This window comes from Dioscorea cayenensis, chromosome 6 (assembly GCF_009730915.1).
Source record: "Dioscorea cayenensis subsp. rotundata cultivar TDr96_F1 chromosome 6, TDr96_F1_v2_PseudoChromosome.rev07_lg8_w22 25.fasta, whole genome shotgun sequence".
Classification (NCBI taxonomy): Eukaryota; Viridiplantae; Streptophyta; class Magnoliopsida; order Dioscoreales; family Dioscoreaceae; genus Dioscorea; species Dioscorea cayenensis.
In genome coordinates, this window is record NC_052476.1 from 19,907,173 (window position 1) to 19,935,119 (window position 27,947).

A 27,947-nucleotide genomic window follows, 5' to 3' on the forward strand; every position below is an offset into this window, starting at 1 on the left:
TTTTTATTATTTTCTTTAAATTAGTCGGACCCACTGTGGTTTTATAATATTTAAATTTATTTTTTAAAAAAATTAGAGGGGCCCGTTATTTTTTTAATATTAAATTTTTATTTTTTAAAAAACTAATGGGCCCTGGTAGTTTTTAAAATAAAAACATTTTACATCCAAACCCTTATAATTTTCATTAATTTTTCTTATAACTTATTTTTTCTAATTTCTACTATTTTTTAATTTCACTAATTGTAATCGGTTAATAATTTAAATAAATAATTTAAATATTTTTTCATCATAAGGGGGTTGTTGGGATAAATTATTAGTAGCATATGGCACCTACCCCATTCATGAAAGCTATTGGATAAAATTGATCTTGACCATCCATTTGTTAGGTGGAGGCCTATATAAACCCTCAAAGTTCATTTTCTAAAATACACAAGTATTTTTTTATAAGAAAAAATTATCAATATAGAGAGAAACTCTTCTTTAAAATTTTTGTCATTTTAGTTTTTTTATTTTCTTGCAAAATTATTTTATTTTATTTTTTTACATTAAATCTAGCAAAATTCATATTCTTGTTATACTGAACAAAAGAGATAACCTTGGTCGAGAGGAACACTGATGGGACCGGCTAATTTATATGATGAAAAAATATTAAAATTATTTATTTAAATTATTAACAGCCGGTTACAATTAGTGAAAGTAAAAAATAACATAGTAGAAGTGAGAAAAAATAAGTTATAAGAAAAATTAATGAAAATTATAAGGGTTTGGATGTAAAATATTTTTAATTTTAAAACAACCGAGCCCGCAGTTTTTTAAAAAATAAAAACTTAATATTAAAAAAATAACGGACCCTCTAGTTTTTTAAAAAATAAATTTAAATATTAAAAAACCACAATGGGACCGGCTAATTTTAAAAATAAAAAAATAAAAAAATATAAAATGCGCATTGCCGTAAATAATTATGGAAATGCGTATTTTGGGAAATAATTTAAAAAAACACAATATTTTAATAAATTAGCCGCTTAAGCACACCCTTCCCCCTTTTCAAATCCGTCTCTGTTTATAGACATTCAAGACATTCAAGAGATGAATGGACGATTAAATTTAATTTAATCTAACAATCCAAAATACATTGGTAGCTTAAATAGTAACAATACTAGCAGCTACTACATTAAAATATATGTGGCGCTACAGTATGCAGTTGTTACAGTTAAAAATGTAGTACTGTGATACAATAATGCCAAAATGCTACAGTAATAACACTTGCCACAGCACCATTATTGATACGGTAAATATCAACAATTTCTATAGTATTCATAACACCAAGCCAATTTTGACATTCTTACATACTAATTATTGCATTCATAAAAGATGTTAAGAATTTTGTTACATGACAATTGACATGCATTGCTAGCAAAGAGTTTTGTCAGAAACTGCCAAAAATTAAGTGAAAGTTCTGATTAGGAGGAGAAGCTAATACATTAACCCATACATTCACAGTGTAAATACCCTAAGCAAGCATGATATCAGCTGCATCTTTCTCCATCTTTGTTCCTTTGTTATTTTGCAGAAAGGTTCAGTTCCAAACCATCAGAGTTATCAATGCTAAATACGATGATACGGACAAGTTAAGTGTTGAACATTAAATGATCGATAGGCACAGTTTGTTTCATCTAGAATATGAAAAACAAGATCAGTGTTTACATAATATGGTAAAAGAAAATGTAAGTAAATATTGAATTTCTTATCATATTACTTACTTAGTCTTCACTCAGTTTAACATCAGTTATGTATCTCTTCTTCAACTCTCTTCTCAGCAGGTCCAAAATCTCCTTGACCTGAAGGAATGAATGAGGTTTGTAAACTAGAGTTGGTTAATAAGAAAGAAAACAGATGAGGTCCCAACATTTCAATCATTGATGTTTATGCAATCTGCTTAGAGCTTAACACAAAAGTATCCATAAATTCAAGGTTGTCATAGGCGTTAGGCGCATCTAGGCGCAAGGGGGTCCTGGGGCCTAGGTGCAAGATGCAAGGCACAGGCATGTGCCCGATCGACACTAGGCGCACCAATCACCACTAAAAAAAATTTGAAAAATAAGAAATAGTTGTACTAAAGATTAATTTGTATTAAAGTTTTAAAATGTCATAAAAATTAATATCACAGAAGACAACTAGACATTAGAAGATTTACATAATAACATGCAAATTAATCTTCAAATGTTTTATACAAAATGCGGTAATATGATATAATACATGCATCGAGTCCAAATCCTAACTTGTATAATAAAATCTAGATTTTAGTAATTATCATCAAAATCATTAAGTCCATTATCATTATCATCACTACCAACATCAACAATTTCCTCTTCAAATTTATCATTCTCTTCATCTAAATAGTGGATCTGCCCAAAGAAGAGAGATGGAGTCTTGATTCTGCTTGGTTGGTTGTGTTGGTCGCCCTAATTTTGTATGTGGATCTCTTTTATTTGTAATCATCAAGATGTGTGGATAAGATCAAAAGTTAAACTAAATATTTAAAAAATAACCAAATTAATTTGTTGATGTTACGAAGGCACACCTAGGCCCACGCCTTGAGCCTTGCACCTAGGCTCAAAGATATAGGTGCAGGCTGTTGAGCCTTGCACGCTTTGCGCCCAAGGCACCTTTGACAACTATGCTTAAATTATGTATGTGTTCATTTCCTTGCTAGGAACATGATAAATATTTACAAGTACGTTTTTTTATTTTATTTTAGGACAACATAAACCAACAAATATTTGTACAAAAATAATCCTGAATTTCATGGATTACTTGCTAACTCTATTCACATGACATAGTCAAATATTTCCAAAAACATTGTTGCAGGCTCTATAATGTGTCCATTTGATTAAACAAGGTTTAAAAAGAAAAAATAAAAACATTATGAATGGAGTTGAATATGCAAACTCTCTTACCCCAGGATAGTATTGTAGCACATTAGAGTAATGATCGAGTGCGATATATATCATCTCAAGTATAGTCAGGAGGGCATCAACCTCATTGCCTAACAAATCCACCTGGCATCCAATAAAAAGAAAGTAAATAACGAACCCTGTAAATAAGATAATTATTAATACAAAATTGAAAACATCAGGGCCGATCTATCAAAACATTCATACATATCAATGTGCTACCATAGAGTTTTATCAAGAGAAGAAAAATTATAACTTAAGTGGCAATGGAGTAGCGGAGATAAACAGACAAGGTTAATCATGAAGATAAATTTTGTTCATGGGATTGCCCAATTTTGTTTAGGTGGTTGGGTGTGGGGGCATGAAAATTCCTCTGATCCATAAAAAGGATTCACAAGATTCAATTCTGTCACCAGCATTCACTCTAACTCTAATGTACCAAAAATTATAGGCAAGCATAGGCAACAGAGTAGTCCCTTTATTCTCCACTCCTCCCATCATAGCTAAAAATATTGTCCTATCAATTGTGATACTGATCTAATCTTAACTACGCAGAAAGAAAGAGTTGTATATGATGGCAAACATAAATACCATATGCCTTACATTTCTGTGGACATAATAGCTAGAAATTTTTGTTGAGTTAAATGAAGTTGATTCTGGTTAAAGGAACCAAAGAGCCTTTATCAATATACATGCACCACAAACAGAAACAAACAAGATAGCTACACTGCAAATGCATATCAATGTTAATGTCCGTATTCAAGAATATACCTCAATTTCAGCCTTCTGAAAGTCAGAACACATGACCTCATATTTTTGTCTGTGCCTCATACTCTCTCTTTCGTATAAATCAGCCTGTTGCACCAGCTGACCACATTGCTGGTTCAGTATATTTAACCTATGAACAGAGAAAAAAATTACTTTATGCTCTCAGCTCATAAAATATGTGACTAATAATTAAAGCAACACTACTAGAAGAAACACATTTACTATATCCAATTGAAAGCACGTATTGCCGCAGGAAGGAAGCTCCTCCTGAACTACTATAGTACAACAAAATATGGCTCTATCTTTTATGTGATTCTATGAGAAATTCAACAAACAGAATTATTCCAATCAAGTCACTTTACCACCATTAAACAAATCAACGATAACAGTGATATAGTAAATTCAGTATGCTAAATTTATGCTCACATCTAGTATCATCCAGGAAATATTCTTTCAGGAAAAAAATCAAAGCAAAAAAGGGAAATGAGAGATGGTAGCAATACACACCTTGATTCATTTTTTCCAACATCACATGTCAACCTAGATTCAAATTCTTCAATGATCCTTGACAACTCTGTCATAGACAAGATTATGGACTTCATATGTTCTGTTTGGTCCTTCTCCTTTGAGATCACTGATGACAGTGCCACATTTTTTTCTTGAATAATGGTGTGAAGGATGTTTTTCTGTTTCTCTGCATCATCCAAAGCATCCATCAAAAATTTACTATTCTGATCCAGTTTATTTATCTCAAATTGGTAACCCTGAATCTGCAGCAAAGCCTCATCCAATCTACCCTTCACCAAATCATATTCAATCTTGTTCTCAAAGATCAATGTTTCTTGCTTATTAACCATGCCTCTCAACCTTTCAAGTTCTTGGGATGCTAAATCCAAGTGCTTCTTCTGTTCTATGAACTTAGAAGCTACTACGGATGCAAAATTCTCCTTCTCCTTCAGCAGTGTTGATATTGATGAAATCACTTGCTCCAGCTTCTCGTTCTCTTCAATTCGGAAAGACAAGGATTTTTCCTTCTCCAAAAGAGCTGCTTCCATGCAATTCTTTTCTTCATACCATTTATCAACAGCAGGATGTATGCTAGAAAGGGCATGCATAACAGTTCCCATATACAAAGTGAGGTAAATCTCTTGTATGAATTTATTCTCAATCTCTTCAGCCTCCAAGCAGCTTTCAATTTCTTCAACCACCCCCTTTAGAGCAATCTTCTGTACTTCATTTGTAATGCTAGCTTCAATTTTTGCATCTTCAAAATCCAGTTCAAGCTTCCTAATCTGTTTCTGAAGGTCTATCTCTGCAAGTGAATGGTGATATGCTTGGCATGATAACTGTGAAGAAGCAACATCCTTACTTCTGGTTAATGCCAGGAGGGTGTGGATTTTGTTCATGAAATTCTCTACAACATCTTGATCATCACAAACAACAGGGAACTCACCATTCTCCAAAAGCATAACATCCAACCTTCCAAGGAATTCTGAAATTTTTTTCCTAAGTAGTTCAAACTCCTTGTCCTTCCTAAAATGTGAAGGGTTAGAACCTTTTTCCTTCAGAAGTTCCCTCTTGAGACTGAACAGCTCTTCTGTCTTTTCTTGCAAAGCTAATTCATGCTGTCTCTTCATCTTAGTCATTTCAGTTGTATGATATCCTATGAGTTCTTCTTTTTTCATGTGTTTCAGCAGGGGTGAGACAGTAACTTCAATTGCCTGCTTGACAGCCTCATCAGATTTGTCCACCAAGGGGTTACAATTTTCATCAGAATGAGAAAGGCATGATTTTCCCATCACATTCCGAGAAATATGATCTTTCCTCTTGGCATTGTTCCACTCTTCCAAACATTCAGTGTTACTCTGAGAGAACATAAAGCCTGATTCTAAGCTGAACAAAGACCTAGAGATAGTATCAAGTTCTTGACGGATGTCAGAAAGTTCAGAAACATGCTTTTGCCACTTCTCATTACAGGTGTCCACCAGAGTTCTTTGCTCATGCAATCCTTTCTCAAACTCATCCTGAAGGCCCACCATAACACTTCCAATTTCATTTTGTAGCCCATCCTCACTTTGCTGCTCAGCAACCACAGGCTTTAGTGAGAAGAACTTGCCACCAATTCTTTCATACATCGCAGCAAGTGTTTCTTCAAGTGCATTAACACAACCATCTATGTTGCAAAACCTATCAACAGCCTTTCCTTCATCGAGAGACTCACCAGCTCTTAAATTCCTAATTTCATCTTTAAGTTTCAGAAACTGTTCTTCTGACTTGATCCTTAATCTGCTCATTTTCTCATCAAACTTAAGATGTGCATTCCCATCAAAATAGCAACTGCACAACTCCAAGTTGGTTCCTTGAGGTTCCACTATCATCCTAGAGAGTTCCGGCAACATAAGAACTGATTGTGAATTCTGATCTCCGACAACATTAGAATCACAGGACATCAACTTTTCACTCAAAAAGGTTATTTCAGCTTCTTTTGACGCGATTTTCTCAGAAGCCTCCTCCATCACAGCATTTACTATTCCCTTCATTACAGAGTTGCTCACCATCCTGGATACTGTGAGACGAGCATTCACATCATCCCAATAAGAATCCAAATCATCAAGGAACATTAGATCATCAGACACACTATCTACTTCATTGTTTCCGGTACTCAACCGTATTGGCCCGTTAACAGAAAGGCCACCACCAGAATCCAAAACCACTGAACTCTCCATCACTACCTGCATTAATAATCGCTGGGAAATCTCAGAAGACAGATAAGAGAATCCATCAAGAAAAACAAGAAGAATATCACAGAAAATTTCAATAAAAAGTTAAAAACCCACTCAATTTGATCAGTAAATTTCTTTTCACATTCTTTCTCCATTCCACCACTTTTAACACTCTATTTATCATCCATCTAAAAGCACCTTAAACAAACTTTTCAAAGTGAAATTTACCACCAAAAACTAACCCTACAATAAAAAGAGTTGGTGTTTTATTCTATGGCTTGTCCATATTTCTCGAAACAAAACCAAAACAATTGGCATCAATATTTTAACAATTTCAACATTTTCTTCTACTTGCATATCCATCTTATTGTCACCAAACAACAATTTCTAGTTGCACTTCATCAAAACACACCCAAAATGAACATTTCAAAATCAAATTTACTAAAAAAATGACCAAGGTCAAATTTTTATCACTACATTTTCTTTCATTTGCTCATCCATCTCATCATTTTATTCAACCAAAAAACTCACCCCATACTTCCACTCAATCCAAACACACCCTAAACAAAAATTCCAATCTAAAATTCACTTCAAACAATAACAACAACAACAACAACTAAGATCATTCCACACCATCAAACACGCATTAAACATCATCATCATCACCATCTACAATAAAAATCCAACACAAACAAACAATCACAATCACAAAGACAAACAAGCAGCCAAAAAAAAAAAAACAATCAAAGCATTTCAAATTCCAATCCGGAACCCAAAAAACACACAACATGAAGATCAACACCAAGAAGAAGACGAGGAAAAGCATGGTTAGAAGCTAAACATCAGAGATTGGGTTCTTTCCTTGAAGAAAACTGGAGCTCTTTGCTTCTTCAGTGCTTGCTCTTGGTTAGGGTGGGGGTGAAGTAGTGAGCATGAACGCGAGCCCCGAAGAAATAAAAAGCAAAATGATGGGCCTAAAAATTATTAAAAAGTTGAAAAAAAAGTGCACAAAGTGAGCAAGGATGTGAAGTGTTGCTTTCATACTCACTCAATAGTCAATACCGAATTTAACCCTAAACCCGAAATTCGAAACCCGAATCCGAATTTACCCTTAGAAGCCCGAAACTCAAATCCAAAATTTAATGTAGAAATATAAAGGTCAAAATATCAAAATCTTCCCTTTATTTTGCGTTTTTCGTCCTTTTAGTCTCTCTAATATAAAATTTATCTTTTTGGTCCATGTATTTTCGTATTTTGTCTTTTTTAGTCCTACTAATTGACTGGATCTCACTTTTTGGTCCCTTTCGAGTGATGAAATTGGATGGACTAAAAAAGATAAAAATGATAAATACTGAGAGCCAAAAAGATGGATTTTACAACTGATAAAGTGAAATGTAAAAAGTCGAAATTTTATACTGAGGTAGAAAAGCGTGAAAAGCACAAAATAGAGGACAGTTTTTGATATTTACACCAAATATAAATATTACTCAGCCCGATCTTTTTTATTTGTTTCATTTTAAAAAAATTTCTATGATATTTTCTATTTTATTTATATAAAAAAAATATGAAATATAAAATATTAATTTTATAAATTTATCTTTTATATTTTATATACTGCTACAAAATATAATAAATCTTATTCAACTATCCAGTTTATTAAATTATATTTTCTTAAAATGTTAATATAATTATTAATTATTTTTAACTGATTTTTTTAATCTATACATAAATTAATTAAAATTAACGTTAAAAATAAATAAATAAATGGCACTTGGATTTGGATTTGGAATATAGCATCAAATTATTAAATAATAAAAAAATTAATTTAAATTGGTCAACAATAGAGGTTTGGATTATTTAAACAAAAAAATTTAAATTTAAATGCTTATACACACTCTGCTGATAAAAGTCAACCTCTTTATATAGGTCCCAGAAAATCAATGATTCATAATAATAATAATAATAATAATAATAATAATAATAATAATAATTAAGTAAATATAGAAGAAACCTAACAAGTTAATTCAATACGTAATTATTTGCAAATTTGTTTGAAATTAATTAACATAATTGAAATAATATTTTAATGATAAAATATTTTTTTAAAGTAAATATGGATGTTTATTAATATTAATATATAAGTATAATTTATTGTAAAAAGTTATAAACAATATATCCAACTAGCATAGACCCTAAATTGTTTCAAATAGAGTAAAAAATAAGAGCTTTAATACCAAATTAAGAAAAGAAAATATTTAATAAAAATAATTATACTCTCTATGTTTTTTTTATGTTTAACAATTGATATTAAAAAATGAAATTTACAATTTTATTTATTTTGAAAAAAAAAGTGAGACATCTCTAAGACCATATTTATAAAATAAATAGTAAATAGTAAATACATATGCCAATTGAGGCCTTTTAAAAACATGATTACATCATTAGTGAACTCTTAATATTATGCTTGAAACTTTAACAACTAATAAAGTTGATAAAAAGGTATTAATCATATGTTATATTATAGTGCTATTATATACTCTGTGTGTGTGTGTTTTTTTTTAAAATGATTTGGAGTTGCTGTACTTCCATGTTCCAAATCATAACTTAAATTTAACGTTTGTCACAAGGAATTAAAAAAATATATCTAATTTTCAAGATTAAAAAAAATTGAATTTCAACAAACATTTGAATAAAATAAAAGTTGAAATAAAAACAATAATAACAACAACAATAATAATTGTTGTTGTTATTGTGTTTTTAGTATTGCTATCATCATAGTTATAATAAAAAGTTGTTTTAGAATATCTCCAAATAAACTTTTTTTTGTCATATTTAATAAATTTAGTACAATTAACACATAAAAATAATTCTTCCTAAACAATGATTGTTATTTATAAAAATTAATATTTTTTTTGCCTTTGATTTTTTTTTTGATCTATTACATAAAGTATTTATATTTTTTTATCGAAAAAACTACTTTCAAACTTCAGTGCTCTGATGATGAAGAGACACAGGTGGGTTGTATTATTAACCTCTCACCTATTCTTGATATGATTTATTCACATCAATCAATAATAATAATAATAATAATAATAATAATAATAATAATGGGGTTGCATCATTACGAACGTTCGAAGATTTGAAAATCTACGAACATTCGTATCAACCGTTCGATTTTAATCGGTTCAACACTATTAAATTAACAGTATTTTTGTGCACTATTTTAGAAGCACAATAAAAAGTGGGATGCACAGTATTTTAATCTAAACCACACAATCAATTTTAGCACAGTAATTGAAACAATCTCAACCGTTCTCTGTACATTATTTATAAGCACAGTAAAAAATGGGATATACAGTATTTTAATCTAAATCAAAACTAAACCTAAATTAAACTAATCAACTCATCCCTAAACTAAAATTTCGTCTCACTCTATCACTATATCGAAATTAAAGTTACTGTGCTTACCTGCGGACGTTCTATGAACGCCCAGATGATGTTTACCCTAATAATAATAATAATAATAATAATATTATTATTTATTATTATTATTATTATTATTATTATTATTATAAAAAAATTTGTTGTGTTTAGATAAGTCTCTAGAACAAATTGGCAGCTCGGAAAAAATGAATTCAATTGACCTTAAATTAAGGGAAAAATTGGTTTTAAATAGTCACTATTTTTTATTAACTAGTATGAACAAAACATATTATATAATGATTTTAATAGAATCAAAGTTATGTATTTGCTTTGATCAGCAATAAACACTATTTTTTTCACTAAACATTTTATAATAGGGTAAACTACATATTTAGTCACTAAACTATTCACGTTTTCCTAATCTGGTCACTAAACAAAAAATTTTTTCAATTGGGTCACTAACGTTAGCATTTCATTCCAATCAAGTCACGCGCCACAACGCCGTTACCCTGATGCTGAGCTGGCGCGCCACGTCACCTGACACGTGTCAGATTTTTTTTGTGTTTGGTTGTTGATGTGGCATTCCACTTCAGCAATGGCCTAATTGAATTTTTTTTTTATTTAGTGACCTGATTAGGAAAATGCAAATAGTTTAGTGACTAAATATGTAGATTATTTTAGCATCCTGTGCATTTGTTCTTTAAATGAAAAGGAACATAACAAAATAAAACACTAGTGAAAAATTGTTCAAAAAACATCTATTTTGTAACATGACAAAACACAAGTATTTTCTCCCAAAAACACCACTATCATAACAGAACATAATTAAAGACATACATTAGTTTCTAGTTGCTGAACACAACAAAAATTGCCAACCCATTTTGGCATTCTGAGCTATTACAAAAGAACAAAAAACTTAAGTAATGTTTACACAATTAGGGCAACCTCGCCAATAACAGTCTTTCTTGTCATGTCTTCTATTTGATGCTATCTCTTTATGTTGCCTCTTCCCCTTGGCTGCAATTCCATTTTTTGTTGAATCTCTCATATACCTTGATGCCACTGGCCTTCCATGTGGTCTATGTGGTTGGGTATTTGCAGAAATGGTTACATTGGTACAAGAATTTTGCGTGTTAATAAGCACTTGAGAAGAAACCTGCACAAAAGAAATCATTAAGCACAAAAGAAGCTTATGGTACTCTTGCCTTATACCCATTGCAGATTATAATTAGCATTCTCATTCAAAATTTTAGATTAGAACATGCAAACCAAGATTATAATTATTAATCACAACACAACACATAAAGACAATAATCCTTGATACTATGCACAAGCTTAGTTAGAATTATCTCTGGCCTTGCATCTGATTGTATCATTTCACTTTGAGAAGATTGACCACCTTGATTTACAGTCTGATCAGGAATCTACAAGATGCCATCCATGTTTTGAATATTGTAAAAGACTAATAATTCTAAGTTAAACATAAAAAAAAAAACCTAAATTAAAAAGTTCTTACAGTTGTCATCCACCTAACAGTCCCAATAGGTTGTTGGCTTGACATATTCTGCCTAGTTGGGCAAGTTCCCTGAATTAAGAGGAAAAAATCAGCATCTGACAAAGATTGAAGATCAACATATTCATTCAATATTATAAACACAAATTACAACATAACACATAAAGAAAAACATGTGGCATCCTAAAAAAAGAGAAACACCATATTTGAAGAAATGAGATTATGCACAAGTTTCGTGGAAATTACCTCTGGCCTTTCACTTTGAGAAAATACAATATCTTGATTTACAGTGGGCATCCATCTAACAGATCTGATAGGTTGTTGGCTTGACATATCTTATTCATGTCTTCTTCCTTATATGCATGTTTTTATTAATTGTTTGGCTAACTTTATTTTCTTTTCTTATTTTCATTAAGCATATGAAATCAATGAGATATATATACACAATATCTGTTTTACTTAATAAAACGTGAACTCAAAATGAACTATGTATATATTTGATTAGCATTAGATATATATAGTATTCATAGTATTACTTTTTTAAGAATATATATTGGTACAACTACAAGGAAATGTCTAAATCTCATGGTTACACTAATTAACACACAATGACTTAATTATAAGACTTTCTTTTCAAGAGATGATGATGCAATTACGTATGATAAGTTGAAGGAAAGAGCCATATTCAAAAGGGTTCATGCTACTTAGTGCTCCATTTCATTGTCAAGCACCATCATTAAGGCTTGCATTAGTGAGCACCATTTTTCATTAATTAATTAATTAATTATATGCTTAATTATAGTGACATCGCTAGTAGTCTAATTGTGATTAAAAGCTTTAAATTTCCATTCCATGCACCCTGACCAATACAAGCGCTTAGTGCCTTGAGAATAAAAACACACATCTTATTAGTTTAATAACAATAATAATTAATAATGTCTTAAATCATGGATTCTTTTCTTGTTGTGGATCTCATCATCTCTTATCAGAAGCAAGAAACCACATCAACAACTCAAAAATTCATCAAGACATCAAATAAATCTGATAAAAAGATACCAATTACCATAGCATTGGATCAATTTCAATCAAAAAGAGAATACGATCAAGAACCACAAAACATTCAAGAAAAGCGAATTAAACTCTACAACTATCATTCAAGAATGAACTCATAAACCCTTCAAAGTGACTAAAAAGTCCATAGTATTCATGTCAAGAACACAATTAGAAGCAAGAATCCAAGTCAAAAACCCTAAAAATTCTTCCAAAAAGAAGTACACTCGAGAACCTAAAGATTTCTTGTGATTGGGATCCATACCTGTCCGCCTTGGAGCTCAGCCCGACATCATCCTCCATCCACGGAAAAACCCTCGTCAAAGAAACTCGAATTTCTTGCTATCTCTTGAACCATACAACGAGGGCTAAGATCAATAAGGAAAGAGAAGCCTTGAACTTTTCTTTTTCCCCTAAGGAAAAGAGGAAAGTATGATGAGTTGGTGTCAGTCAAATCATCACGTGAAGCCTATTACTGAAGTGGAATCCACGTCAATAGCCCAACGTAAAATCTGACACGTGTCAGGTGACGTGGCGCGCCAACTCAGCATCCGGGTAACGGCGTTCTGCCGAGTGACTTGATTGGAATGAAATGTTAACGTTAGTGACCCAATTGAAATTTTTTTTTTTGTTTAGTGACCAGATTAGGAAAACGTGAATAGTTTAGTGACTAAATATGTAGTTTACCCTTTATAATATCCTAGAAATTTTTAAAAATATATATAATTATATAAATAAATAAATTTAATAAATATTTTACAAAAATACTAATATTAACAGATGCTTATTATCATTTAGAAAAGTAAAATTTTAATGTTGAAATATATGACTTTGAGGGCATTTGTTTTCCCAAGGATCCATCGAGGCATAGAGCATTAGTTTTTGCAATATATATATATATATATATATATACGCACACAATTCTTATGATGGGTGGTAATTTTGAAAACATTAAAAACAATGTCATATAATTCGCTTTTCATATGTATTTTAAAAAATATTTTATTTTATTTTGTCAACTTAAAACTATGAACCTTTTTTTCATATATTTACGCTAATGACTTTGAGTCATTTTATTGACCAAACTAGTCCTTGACTAAGCACTAAAAACTAAAACAAAACTTATTTTGAGAAATTTTTTTAAAATATTATTATTTTAAAAAAATTTATTAGATTTTTAAATTTTAAAAAATATTAATTACTTTTTAAAAATTATTATTATTTTAAAAATAACAAACATTCTTGCACTTCACAAGATGGACTACACTTGCCTGGTGGCTATTATGATAGTTTAAGTTGAAAAGACAAGAGACATGCGTACACAAATATATATAGACCATGTCATTTACCAACGTCCATAGATACAATATCTACATACCTTCATACTGAACTATTAGATTCTAATCCAATTATCATCATCATAGACTAATACAGTGTAGAAGAATTCTTATTCAAATTTTTATGTATATGTGAACAGTTACGCAGTGAAAAATGGGGTGTACAATATTTTGATCTGCATTGTCAGATCGTGATCGTAATAGTAGCTCACTCAATCATAACCATCCAACCCGATTTCTAATAACACCTTTGCATAAAATTATACAAAACCGCACAACACTCACATATCCATTTTCAAACCCAGTACAACCTTTGGACACTGTTATTGGTATTGTTCATCTACATGTGATAAGTGCTTGAGTAGACATATTTTTTTATATATATTTTACATGTATTAAGCATCATTTTTACCATGGTTTATGTGTGTATTTGGTGTTCTTTTGTACAATTAGGTTGTGAATGCCTTGAAAAAAGAAATAGAAACTAAAGATAGGTTATAAAGACAAACTTTGGGAGTTTTTGTGCAACATAAGGATCAAAACACAAGAGGAGCTAATGTACATGGAGATGTGTGCCAACTTTCCAAGAGATTTCAAGCCAATTTATGAGTTGGAAGGGCACAAAGGCAATCACAACCCCATGTCCCTACTTGTGTGAAGAATGCAAGGGCTTCCCAATGATGATTCGACGATGAAAAGTCTTATAACTTACCACGTGGACATGTGCCCATCCATGTGACCGCAAGAGAAGAGTACGTGTGTGAGTTGAGTTTATGAAGAGTATTGTAGTAAATTTGTAGTAATTTACTGTAGTAGTATTGTATCAAAAACAATATTCACTTAACCGCGTGAAAATTCCACGCGATCACATGGGAATTTCTGCAGCTCACGTAAGTGCGTGAAATCTCACACGATCGCTTGGAGGTACGTGATAGATATGATTATTTTGACTATAAATAGCCCTTTTGTCCTATTCATTTGGAGACTTTTTGCTAACGTTTGAAGGGCGAAGCGGCTAGGGTTTGAAGAGGAGGTCTTTGGTGAATTTGGGGGACGTTTTTCACCAAATTTGATAGATCTTTTCTCCATCATAGCATCGATGGAGCCTTCGAAAACCTAACTTCGTAGAGGGATCCTTCAAAACGTTAAGTGACCCATCAAGACCATCATCACGAATTCAAGGGGGTTTTATTCCATGGTTTTCATTGCTTTTCATTGCATTATTCTTTGCTTTGTAATTTGCCCCATGGAGGGCTAAACCCCTAGTAGATATTTGAGCATGTGAACTCTAGGATCCTATCTTTGTATTGATTTACTTTATGTTTTCTATTAAATCCGAGTTTATTTGAGTTTCAATCTTGTTTTTATTATTGATTGCATGTCGTATTGATCCGTGTGATTGATTTGTGTTGCATGATTTGTTGCCTAGGTGAGAGAAAGGTCTCTATTAGGATTAGAACTCCAAGATTGAAGAGAGTTGAGAGGGTGAGTCATGAGATAGTGGAGTGTCCCCTTTCCCCTCCAATGAGTGCTTCCTATCTCCGTATTCTCTAGGTTTTATGCAATCATATTTGGTGTGAGGCGTGAGATTAAGAGATTTCTTCGTCGGCACCTTGTAGGGGGTTAGGGATTTTTCACCTAGAAGTAGGGTTAAATCTATCTTTAGGAATCGTTTAAACTCTTAGGTATCCATAGAGTTTATTGCGGTCATATGTAGTGTGAGGTGTTGAGATTGAGCGATTTCTCCACGTAGAGGACTAGTATCGGTGGCTTGGAGGCAGGGACCAATTGTTCTTGAATTACCTCAACTCATCTAACTCGGTTTAGAAACATTTAGTAGATCTTGCGCTTCATGTTAGATCCTAGGGGGAGCATTTCCCGGGTACCTCATCTTTATTGATTGAGACTTCCTTTATTTTACATTCCCTTTGCTTGCTTGTAATATTCATATTCTTGCGATTGAGTTCATTTCATCACAATCTTGATTCCGATGAGATAACCGAGAAGTGGTTACTACTAATACTTCTATTTCCTGTGGATTCGACTACCCAATTCACCGGATATTTTATTATTTTAACACCCGTGCACTTGTAGTACACGCACGCAAATGGGTCGTATCAACATGTTTCTCTCTATCTCTTTCTATCACATGTTTTTCATGAACTGTAGACATTCACTTGCTTTTCATGAACTGAGAACATAGTTGATGTTTTGTGATACACACACACACGCAATGTCACATTATCTAGTATGTCAAACAATGGTTACACACACACACAATGTCATATTATCTAGTATGTCAGACAGCGGTTGTTAGATTTATATTTAATAGCCATTGTCTATTTATAAATAGTATTACCTAACACTATTTAATACCCATACTAACTACTAATAGTTATGTACATTAGATAAATAGTACAAATAAAAAAGGTTTTAATAATTTAGAGCTTGAATATAATTCCAAGGTTGTGGTGGTGGGTCTTCATCACAACTCTAACTCTTAGGGCTCTTTGCAAGCAATAGTGCTTGGTGATTGTTTATATCTCTTATCATGTTTCAATATAGTGAGTGCACATTTTGTGAGAAGGTCAGCTAATTTATGTGCCCATGCTTAGGCTTAGGCCGTTGCACCAGGATCTAACTGGATGGAGTTGATCTCAAACCCTCCATCATATTTGTTGTCTACTTTACAAGCTAATATCAATTGAATCTTTAGTTTTTTTAAAAAAATAAATAATAAATTATATAAATATCAACAAAACTACTAAAACTATCCCTCTATTGGAACCATATCATTTTCTTGGAAGTCTCTTCATTTATATAATTTATTAAATTGAATAAGAGTAATATTAGAAAAATAAATAAATCTTATCTTAAAATTCTAAAGCGAAAATTATTTTGAAATTTTTTTTCTTAAAACAACACCTAATTCATAACAGAGGCAGTAGCAAGGATAAGCATGTCTAATCATAATTTTTTTAAAAATTTTAGATAATTTAATCATAGCCTTAATGTATTCATGTAAAACTCAAATATGATAGTTAATATTACTTATGAAAAACTCAAATGTTACACTTAACACAAAATTGATGAGGAGCCCTAAGAGTTCTATAAATTTAGATGGTTCCATAAAACATACATCTTCCATTTGTTTTTACTTGTCACATTTTGAATTCATTTTTACTTGTCCATCGCTATTCATCCTCTTTCTAATTTGTTTTAATTATAATTTTATTTTCTATTTTAATCTTTATCCCTTACTTTTAAATCCCATCGACCAAACATTTTCCATAGATATCCCCAGTCAATAGATATTTTATTCATGAATATCCCTTATCCAGAGGACACAATATTCCACCAACAAACACAAAGCATTAATGCCTTATTTCGATTGGTTTTTGGAAAACCCAGAAGTGTTTTTTTATAAGTTAAGCACTTATGAGTTCAAAAAAAGTTCTTTTGTATTGGTTTTTTCTGCAGAAGCATAAACTAAACATAATCTAGTCATGATTAGCTTCTGATTATTTTTACAGTTTCTACTTTTACAGAAAAACTAATCCAAACACAAAATAAAAAAAATTACTTAACTTCCTCTAGAGAAGCACTTTTTTTTCCTAAAAACACTTATACTAAACTAAATCATATACTCTACTTAGTGGAATTTTAAACGGGGATAGTTTTAAAAGTAAATAGTTTTTTTTTTATAAAATTAAAACAACGAATGAATAATATATAATAAATATAATAAATAAATAAATAAATGGTAGTTAGCCGCCAATTCATCAAAAGAGCATGAAGACTCTCACATGAAATGCTCCACTGCCCACCCACCCATAACCTTCAAAGCGCGTTCACCGCCTCACCCACCACCCACTTCATCACTCTCTCTCTCTTTCTCTCTCCTTCTTCTCCTCCGGATCGATCCTTCGATTTCCCATCTTCACCGACGATATCCTTTCAGGTACCCTTCTTTCTCCGATCTTCATACCCCTTTTCATTCATCAGAGAATTTGAATTCCAATTGGGTTAGGATTCACAATCAAAATCGATGGGAAATTTTGGGTGGGAAAAAGGGTATTAATTATGGATCGACGAGGTGTTTGTGATTTCACCGTCGTTGTGATCTGTTTGCTGGCGATGATGGTGGTGAGATCAGTGAGCCAGGACGACGCTGCGGTGTCGCCGGCGATGGTGGCGTTTTTCAGGGGACGCCCGGATGTGGCGCTCCCTGAGGCGTTGAACTCGACGCCGACGGATCCGGGTTTGGGGGTTGCGGCGGGGAGAGTGGCGCCGCCCGGATTGGAGAACGCCGCCGGCGGGAAGAGGTCTCGGCTGGTGCTTCTCATGGCCGGTTTGGCTTGTGGGGTTGTGGGGGCGGCGTTGCTCGGCGCTGCTGCCGTGGCGTTTGCCAGCCGGAACCGGAGGTTTGAACCGGAAAACCGGTCCGGTTTAGGGGTTGTGCTCGGCCGGAGGCGAACCGGGCCGGAGGTGCGCTTGGGTGCTTGAACTATTTTTTAGTGTCTTTATTATAAATCTCTTTTTTTCTTCTTTTTTTTTTCTTTTTTTATATATATTGATGTATTTTGATGAAATTTATGTTGGGAATTATATATTACAATTTGGTTTATTTATTTATTTATTTTTAATTTATTTTGAATATTTGGTTTGGTATTACTCCATATATTACATTCCAAGAAATAGATTTGGATTGGATAACGTTATTTAAAGTAAATTTATTCAATGAATTGGATTTTTTTTTTTTATATTTCTTTTATTGTTAGTGAAAATAATACAAATGAGAAAAAGAAACCTTTTCCTAACCTTTTTATTTTTACTTTAATTATTTTCAAAAGGAAACATAAGGAAAAAAATACAACAGTCTTTAATGTAAATATATTAAATAAATTTTAAATCGGATGAAAATCATAGTTTATTTCTTTAATTTATTTATTTTTAATAAATATGAATAAATCACATGTCATGGATAAACACACGTGATGAGCTGAATTTTAAAACACTTATTAGATTCCAATTTCTCTTTTTTATTGGAATAAATGGTAAATGCATTCGTTGCCAATAAACCAAATTATCACAAATCAATTCTAAAAAATTTTAAAAAAAATCAGATTATTTTTTCTTGCATTATTTTTTATTTTATTCATAATTTATTTATTTATTTATTTTTTTAGGAACCTAGTAATTTTTCTTACTTGTGGCGAATTTGTTAAAAAAAAAAAAAATCTTCTTCTTGTTTAGTGTCATAGACAAATGGTTTATGAAATTAAATTTGAATAATTATATATATATATATATATATGGATTTCATTTTCATTTGTGAGTGAAGTGTCATATCATTAAATTAGTGGTCACTGATTGTGATTGAAAGAAGACTTTGGTCTGTTCCTTTTTGAAAAGCGAAACACAAAATTAGATTAGTCATGAATCATGATCCAAGCATATGTGGCTGGAGCCATTGCCATTCATTAATGGGTAATAATGGGTGGCACACCCATTATTTTTTTACTTTTTCCCTTCCCATTTTCAATCAATCAATTAATTAATTAATTATTAATTTTGAATTTTTACTTTGGGTGGATAGCCTCATTGATGGGATCTGGCATTGTTCTTTTAGATTTCAAGATTTTTTTATTTATTTGTAATATATAATATATTCTCAGACAAAAAAGAATTGAAAATAAATAATAAAAATGTAAAATTAAAATCAAGAAAAATTAAAAACTAAAGATGATTCTGGTTTGAGATATTAGTGTGACTAGTTGGAAGAACCGGGCTAAAGTTTCCTCTACTGCATGCAGTAGAACTACTAGTTGTGGATTCAGCGAAACCAGTCGAAGAAGAGATATCGAAAGGCGGTACACCGGTGAGGGCCATATGCAATTGTTCAGTGATGGATGAAGAACCTGAGAAATCATGATCTTTCATTTGGCTGTCAGATTGGTTGATGTAGTTTGGTGCATTGCTGTTAGACCAGTGAAACCCTAATTCTTGTACCATGGATGAGAGTGGAGGTTGAAAACCTAGGGTTTTAGAGTCTCTTGAGGTTGAGATAATGACTCCATTGTTGCTTTGAATGAAGCCACCATTGTTCCTGCACAAAGCTTAAGTAGTTGGTAAGAAGCCAAGAAAGAAAATTCCAAATCCTAGGAATGAAAATCTCACATGCATTAAATATATATATATATATATATATTTATATATTTATATATTTATAGACAAAAGAAACAAAGGAACAAACAAGTTGGTTAACACTTACAAAATGAAGGTTTGGTTGGAGTCATGGAAAGAAGGAAGAAGAGGAGGTGGGAGAGAAGAGGAACCATGGAGGTCTTGATCATGATGATCATCAGAGTTTGAAGAAGAGTCCATCATGATTCTTTCTTTCTTTCTTTCTTTAAGGGTCTTGAGTACTCTTGAGAGTCCCAAGATGGAAAAAGGAACAAGGGAAAAGGGATGTATAAGAGTATAGTAGCAGCAGCAGCAGCAGTAGTAGAACTCTGGAATCTCAACCTCTCCACTTAAAAAACAAACATCAAAATAAATAAATAAATAAATAAATGGTAGTTAGCCGCCAATTCATCAAAAGAGCATGAAGGCTCTCACATGAAATGTTCCACTGCCCACCCACCCAAAACCTTCAAAGCGCGTTCACCGCCTCACTCACCACCCACTTCATCACTCTCTCTCTCTTTCTCTCTCCTTCTTCTCCTCCGGATCGATCCTTCGATTTCCCATCTTCACCGACGATATCCTTTCAGGTACCCTTCTTTCTCCGATCTTCATACCCCTTTTCATTCATCAGAGAATTTGAATTCCAATTGGGTTAGGATTCACAATCAAAATCGATTTTTTTTTATTTTTGGGAAATTTTGGGTGGGAAAAAGGGTATTAATTATGGATCGACGAGGTGTTTGTGATTTCACCGTCGTTGTGATCTGTTTGCTGGCGATGATGGTGGTGAGATCAGTGAGCCAGGACGACGCTGCGGTGTCGCCGGCGATGGTGGCGTTTTTCAGGGGACGCCCGGATGTGGCGCTCCCTGAGGCGTTGAACTCGACGCCGACGGATCCGGTTTGGGGGGTTGCGGCGGGGAGAGTGGCGCCGCCCGGATCGGAGAACGCCGGCGGCGGGAAGAGGTCTCGGCTGGTGCTTCTCATGGCCGGTTTGGCTTGTGGGGTTGTGGGGGCGGCGTTGCTCGGCGCTGCTGCCGTGGCGTTTGCCAGCCGGAACCGGAGGTTTGAACCGGAAAAACCGGTCCGGTTTAGGGGTTGTGCTCGGCCGGAGGCGAACCGGGCCGGAGGTGCGCTTGGGTGCTTGAACTATTTTTTAGTGTCTTTATTATAAATCTCTTTTTTTCTTCTTTTTTTTTTCTTTTTTTATATATATTGATGTATTTTTGATGAAATTTATGTTGGGAATTATATATTACAATTTGGTTTATTTATTTATTTATTTTTAATTTATTTTGAATATTTGGTTTGGTAATACATTCCAAGAAATAGATTTGGATTGGATAACGTTATTTAAAGTAAATTTATTCAATGAATTGGATATATATTTCTTTTTATTGTTAGTGAAAATAATACAAATGAGAAAAAAAGAAACCTTTTTCCTAACCTTTTTTTATTTTTTTACTTTAATTATTTTTCAAAAAGGAAACATAAGGAAAAAAATACAACAGTCTTTAATATAAATATATTAAATAAATTTTAAATCGGATGAAAATCATAGTTTATTTCTTCAATTTATTTATTTTTAGTAAATATGAATAAATCACATGTCGGGATAAACACACTGATGAAATTTGAATTTTTAAAAACACTTATTAGATTCCAATTTCTCTTTTTTATTGGAATAAATGGTAAAATCGATTCGTTGCTAAATAAAACCAAATTATCACAAATCAATTCTAAAAAATTTTTTTAAAAAAATCAGATTATTTTTTTCTTGCATTATTTTTTTATTTTTATTCATAATTTATTTATTTATTTATTTTTTTAGGAACCTAGTAATTTTTTTCTTACTTGTGGCGAATTTGTTAAAAAAAAAAAAAATATCTTCTTCTTGTTTAGTGTCATAGACAAATGGTTTATGAAATTAAATTTGAATAATTATATATATATATATATATATGGATTTCATTTTCATTTGTGAGTGAAGTGTCATATCATTAAATTAGTGGTCACTGATTGTGATTGAAAGAAGACTTTGGTCTGTTCCTTTTTGAAAAGCGAAACACAAAATTAGATTAGTCATGAATCATGATCCAAGCATATGTGGCCGGAGCCATTGCCATTCATTAATGGGTAATAATGGGTGGCACACCCATTATTTTTACTTTTCCCTTCCCATTTTCAATCAATCAATTAATTAATTAATTATTAATTTTGAATTTTTACTTTGGGTGGATAGCCTCATTGATGGGATCTGGCATTGTTCTTTTAGATTTCAAGATTTTTTTATTTATTTGTAATATATAATATATTCTCAGACAAAAAAGAATTGAAAATAAAAAAAATGTAAAATTAAAATAAAAAAAATTAAAAACTAAAGATGATATATTCTGCATAAAAAGAAAAAATTAAAACCATGATTTCTTGTTTGAAAAAATTGTGTTTATATATACTCATGTGGAAAATGCATAGTTATATACGTATAAACCCCTATAAAATTCAAATTTTCTTATGAATAAGTACTCACAAAATATAAGTATTTTTCCTCTATGTGTGTGTAATGTCAACAGCTAACTCATAATTGATAACCATAAAAATTTAGGTCATTTAAACAAGTGATCTAAAATTTAAATATTTTTGCATAAAAAATTATCTTTATGATAGGTTTACCATTTACCCTCTTATAAGTAGACTATTAGTATCTCATTTCATATTAGTTTAAAACCAATGACTTCTCCGAAATTAATAGATCAATGGTTTAAAAAAAATATAAATCAACTCATAAACTTAAAAAAAAATTATTTGCCATTATTAAATTTTATTGTTTTATATTTTTGGTACTAAATTATAGTGTAAAAAATGAGGGTAAAAATTAAAATGAATTTTTGCTAAAAAAAAACCCCAAAAAAGGGATGATTTTTTTAAACACAAAGATATATACACAACTATTGATGTTTTCTGTGTAAGTCCAGAAATCCACACACACCAGTCACACAAGCTTTCAAACCATTGCAATTTAACAAAATGATTTTTTTGTAAAACCATACCACAATAAAAAAAATAATAATAAATAAATAAAAAAATACAAACTCCAAATTATACATTTTTACCCCCTCAATCTCTTCCCAAAAACTCATGTTTTAAAAAAGAGCCTTCATAAATACATGAACAAACAAACCCTAAAATTCCTTGTTCCTTTGAACAGTCTCAACCTTTCATACTACAACATAAGATAGCAAAGCTCAGTTATATCAACCTTTTACCACATTCTTGTAATGGTACATAGAGTGTTGCAGTTAGAGATATGCGACGAATTAACTTATATAACACAAACATGTAGGTTAGACCGACGACAAAAAAACGACTAATTTAATTGCCCATCATATGATCGAGCCTCGCCGTTTGCATCCCCACCGGAACTGGGCTTCCCATTGCCACATTGTGCAGCAGTTGCTGTAGCCATCTCCGCGTTGCAGGATCATCCTGTAAGTACAAAGAAATCGGCCTGAAGTAATCGACAAACTTGATTTCATATGAATCAAGCAATGGATAAGAAAATACTGACGCGAAGGCAATTGTTAAATGTTCCATCCTTCAACATATCCGGAAGGCAATTCTGCAAAGCTTCGCATGCCCTGCACATTTGATGAACAACAACAAAATGTTTAAGATTATAAGCACCGCACGGGAATATATATGTGTGTGATTACCTCTGATTATCAGAAAGCCTCAGATAACACCGGATTATGTGTTTCAGTAGTCTTGTTGATGGTTGTTCGGCGAGAGTTGCAACCATAGTTGCAAGCACACTGCCTACAGCGTAGAACCGCTCTGCGGTAGCACAGATGTAGCGGAGACCAATGTCGTCTAAAAGGATTTTTTGAACAATAAATGTAGCCACCTACAAGAACCAAAAAGGATGAGATAGGGTCTAAACGAAGTTTAGAAGTAAACCCGATAATGTGTAGATTAATTCATAACTAGCTGCTCGAATACTTTTAAGTGATATCCACACTCATGTAGATGCATATGTACATGTAAATATATATTATCAATGGAAGAAGAAGAAGACATTGAAAATATGGTTGTACAAGATCATTTTCCTGAAAACCTAAGAATTATCAAACTGAGTTCATTTATACATCTAACAAATTAAACTACCCGCTATTTCCAAAAGTTTGATACATATGTACGCATACAAATGAAAGAAAGATTCAAATGATAATAGGACATGAATATTGTCCTGAAAACGTAAGAACTATTGAGTTGAATTCATTGAGATATCGAACAAATTGGACTACTCACTGTTTTTGAAAGTTCACTACCCATCTCCATTGTGCGCAGACATAGAGGAATTATTTCAGTCTGGAGAAGGAAACTGATCACTTCAGTATCATCAACCTGCAGATGGGTAAATAATATATATCATAAGCATGTTAAAGGACCAAGATAAGTGTATTGTTAACAATGGAGCACCAAGAAAAAACGGCTAGGAAGATGAATCAACAACTTCATTTTCTTCATCAATCTTAAAAATTTTCCGTTTTAATACGAAAAATTCAGCATATGATAGAGAGGCTGGATCAAATCAGGCATGGATCAAGACGAAGTGCGAAAAACTACCATTCATATTTGTAATATAACAGAAAACAATAGCTTGAGAGAAGCACCAAATGTTCAGAAATTTCAAGCAGAAGTGAATGACACGACGTTTGTATGAACTAAGTCCTGGGTATATTGCATCAGACCATTAGACAAGCAGTGTCTGAAGTGTTTCAAGCAACTAAATTATTCCACAGTTATGATGAACAGTGAAGGATAATTAGCTGTCATTCTAAAAACAAAGATATCTTCCATCAACTGAATAAAGTTATGCTCCATGTATGAGAATTATATAATTAAAAAGTACCTTCACAAGAGCACCAATAACTCCCAAGCTTGTGAGCCTCAAATACTCAAATGGTCGTGTTTTGCTTGTTGTATTCAGGAATGGATATAGGTATAAGGGAATGTGTGCTGACAAAGGAAACATACATCAATTGCACAAAGTCCAATTATAGATTTCGTCTGAGATGGATCATTGTCCTTAATATGATCCTACTTACCTTTTTCTAAACCAAATCCTTTCACTGGACAAGAGGGCTTGACATTCTATTAGATGGATTAGAATAAGGCACATTTTAAAAAATTAACTTTTTTTTTTCCTTTAGTTATCAGTGTTATTCTTCTTTGTTTTATTTAATCAGCTTTATCTTTCCTATATCTTTTTAACTCATGATTCTTCATAGTGATAAGAATGGAATGGCTCAAGCTTAAACAAGCACATTTTTATTGTGGAAAACTTCACATTATAGACAGGAGTGTATACCATTAAGGAAAAGTATCCTGGTATCTGGGTGAGAGGCGACACACTGCAAAGACATCAAGTGCAACCAAGAAATATAAAGTTAGAAGTTACAATAAATAACATCATCACAAGTAGCTGTAAAAGCCAATGGAAACACTAAAAGCTGTTTGGGTCCAGAATCACACAGTACAAAAAAGGCGAAGAACATGTACAATAAACAAATAAATAGCATACTACATTTGGAACTAAGACATGATGTTCCCACCATAAAAAACTATTAACCCATAAACTATGAAACATAGAGAACATCAAGAAACCATAATCTCATTGAGCACAGAGAGAATATTAACACTTTAAATCTTCACTTGATGTTGGAAAAAGACAAACCTGGAGGAGAGCAAGGGCATTGCAAACACGATTTGATGCAACTGGAGTCAAAGTCGGAGGTGACAGAGCTGGGTATATTGAAACGATTTCCTAGAAAGCATCAGATTAGATATTTAATTCTTAAAAACAAAAAAGGAGCAAATTTGTTAGACAAAAAACACAAATGCATAAATGGACCATACACATTACACACAATGATCAACATGGATATATCAAATGGTACTAGCAATTCAGCTGATTTCAGAAGACAAAATGTCCAGCACTCATATGAAAACAAATAAACCACAGGCGCACTCTCATACTGTCACATATGATAGTTACTGACAATGGTATACCTCTAAGTAGTCCATGACAAGCTCTCTCCTATATGTAAATGCACTTAATAATGCTGGAAAAAAAAAACATTTTCTAGGAAACATTAAGGTCTATTTCTTTTAAAAACTCTTTAAAAAATCATTTCTATTTCTATTCTTATAAGACATGTTCCATTCTTTTTTTATGTTTTAAAAAATGTGTGTTTCAATTATGTAAGAGAGTAAGTTTTTGAAAAAAAAAATATAAAATAATGAATCAAACCATATTTTGCATTCATAGTTATGACAATCAAACTATTAATAATTGTTCATATACTTTTATGCTCAACATTTGAATAAAATTTTAAAAACTAAATATGATATCCACAAATATAAGTTAGTAATGTACATAAGCATATATGGTTTTTTTTTCTCTATATTGTCTATGCTCAATTATCTACTCTTTGTAGGTATACTTAGAACACATCTATCATTATATACACATGCATACTACTCACAATGATATACTTTTACTCTCAATGGTAAAATTTAAACATACACTCTTAATCATGATTAAATTTGTAAAAAAAAAAAAACTCATTTTTTGCTCATTTTCCAAAACCAAGTTCTTCATAAGTTCAAAAGATAAATACAGTTCAAAAATTCAAAGAAGAGTTACTCTTCCTGTTTAACTCTTTCCTGCTGATTTTCTTCATTATTAATTGAATGCCACTGCAAGAACTGACCTGAAGAAGTGCTGCAATGGTCCCAAAAGAATGCCATAACAATGGAGCCAAATCTTGAAATATCTCTCTTTTCTGAATAAAAAACCATCATTATTTCAGTTTAATCTTTCACATAAAAAGTATAAACAAACACAACAAAAGACACACAAATGGGAAACATAATAAAAATAATAGACAAATAAATAAAACATAAAGATTAGAGTATGTTCTGAGAACAACCCTAAAAGCACATGTTATACATCAGAACATCAAGGACTACAAAATTATCCACAAAAAAAACAGACTAAGAACAAAATATGAAAAATCCACCGTAAAATTTGAATTTTAGGAAATCTATGCAAAACCAAAAATCCAATACGAACAAATCTTTGCCCCCAGAAAAAGGAAAACTTATAAAAAAACTTTTGCATTCTTATTTGGATCCCAGCGCATCAAAACCGAAAAAAAAAATCAAAATTTTAGAAATAAAACGCACTCTCGATCACAAAAAAAGTATTATCTCTCAATCGAATACCAGCGAAAAACAAGAAAGCATTCAAATCTCGCTAAAATCGGATCTTCAAGTGACAGTGAGAGTGAGAGAGAGAAAGAGAAAAAAAAAAACCTTTGATAGATCGAGAAGGGCGTTCTCCCGGAGCTCGGGATCACAGAGGTCAAGGACAAGCTGCTCCGCGGAAGCCATCTTCCGTTCCTTTCCGGGCTGAGGGGTGCCGGCGGCGATGGGCGAGGACGGAGGCGGAGAGCCGAAGGGCGTGTTGAGGGACAAGCCTTGAGGAAGGTTCGCCATTGGAGAACAAACACACACAGAAAAATTGATACTAAAATGTTGCCCTTTTATTGATATGGAAGTTACAATAAACCTTTTTTTTTTAAAAAAAAATATATTATTTATTTATTTATTTATTTATTTATCATTATTATTATTATTATTTATTTATTTATTTATTTTATTCTCATGTCTTTTTTAGGGAAACATGTTTTTTAATTTTATTTTGCATGTTAATTATATATATATATATATATATATATATATTGAGATTCATAATATATTTTGTTATTTAATAATTAGAAAATGGCTCTTGTGGTAATCAAAATTGGTTGGATTGATGGTCATTACCATAAATATTTTTATGCTTTTAAATTTTTTATATTTTAATAATGATTTTGATTTATTGGTAATAAATTCTGATCATGATTAATATTTATTGCTAATGA

At 32.0% G+C, this 27,947-nt stretch overlaps 5 protein-coding genes across 8 annotated transcripts; 2 read left to right on the top strand and 3 right to left on the bottom strand.

The window, feature by feature from the left end:
- Positions 1-1,166: 1,166 nt before the first annotated feature.
- LOC120263464 (WPP domain-associated protein-like) lies at positions 1,167-7,406 on the bottom strand. 2 transcript variants are annotated; one of them, XM_039271376.1, is made up of 6 exons: positions 7,307-7,406; positions 4,230-6,454; positions 3,726-3,852; positions 2,958-3,059; positions 1,761-1,838; positions 1,167-1,673 (listed from the first exon to the last, which is right to left on the bottom strand). In XM_039271376.1, exons 2-5 carry the CDS (start codon positions 6,446-6,448, stop codon positions 1,761-1,763), a joined length of 2,526 nt encoding a protein of 841 aa, XP_039127310.1. In that variant the 5' UTR covers positions 6,449-6,454; positions 7,307-7,406; the 3' UTR covers positions 1,167-1,673. The 2 variants fall into 2 exon arrangements, with proteins under 2 accessions (XP_039127310.1, XP_039127309.1); XM_039271375.1 differs by lacking the exon at positions 7,307-7,406 and having other exon boundaries at positions 4,230-6,584.
- Positions 7,407-17,547: 10,141 nt separating this feature from the next.
- Positions 17,548-18,395, top strand: LOC120263881. Of its 2 annotated transcripts, none has more exons than XM_039271854.1 (2): positions 17,548-17,729; positions 17,842-18,395. In XM_039271854.1, the coding sequence occupies exons 1-2, from the start codon at positions 17,575-17,577 to the stop codon at positions 18,272-18,274; spliced, it is 588 nt and encodes a 195-aa protein (XP_039127788.1). In that variant the 5' UTR covers positions 17,548-17,574; the 3' UTR covers positions 18,275-18,395. The 2 variants fall into 2 exon arrangements, with proteins under 2 accessions (XP_039127788.1, XP_039127789.1); XM_039271855.1 differs by having other exon boundaries at positions 17,925-18,395.
- A 1,072-nt stretch (positions 18,396-19,467) lies between these two features.
- Positions 19,468-20,184, bottom strand: LOC120263883. The gene is made up of 2 exons (XM_039271856.1): positions 20,043-20,184; positions 19,468-19,877 (listed from the first exon to the last, which is right to left on the bottom strand). Exons 1-2 carry the CDS (start codon positions 20,156-20,158, stop codon positions 19,508-19,510), a joined length of 486 nt encoding a protein of 161 aa, XP_039127790.1. The 5' UTR covers positions 20,159-20,184; the 3' UTR covers positions 19,468-19,507.
- A 177-nt stretch (positions 20,185-20,361) lies between these two features.
- On the top strand, positions 20,362-21,147 carry LOC120263880. The gene is made up of 2 exons (XM_039271852.1): positions 20,362-20,544; positions 20,671-21,147. Exons 1-2 carry the CDS (start codon positions 20,390-20,392, stop codon positions 21,128-21,130), a joined length of 615 nt encoding a protein of 204 aa, XP_039127786.1. The 5' UTR covers positions 20,362-20,389; the 3' UTR covers positions 21,131-21,147.
- A 1,948-nt stretch (positions 21,148-23,095) lies between these two features.
- Positions 23,096-27,539, bottom strand: LOC120263905 (CCR4-NOT transcription complex subunit 9-like). 2 transcript variants are annotated; one of them, XM_039271883.1, is made up of 9 exons: positions 27,337-27,539; positions 26,733-26,804; positions 25,694-25,783; positions 25,328-25,370; positions 24,869-24,975; positions 24,265-24,360; positions 23,670-23,860; positions 23,525-23,594; positions 23,096-23,442 (listed from the first exon to the last, which is right to left on the bottom strand). In XM_039271883.1, the coding sequence occupies exons 1-9, from the start codon at positions 27,517-27,519 to the stop codon at positions 23,329-23,331; spliced, it is 966 nt and encodes a 321-aa protein (XP_039127817.1). In that variant the 5' UTR covers positions 27,520-27,539; the 3' UTR covers positions 23,096-23,328. The 2 variants fall into 2 exon arrangements, with proteins under 2 accessions (XP_039127817.1, XP_039127818.1); XM_039271884.1 differs by lacking the exons at positions 24,869-24,975; positions 25,328-25,370.
- Positions 27,540-27,947: the final 408 nt, after the last annotated feature.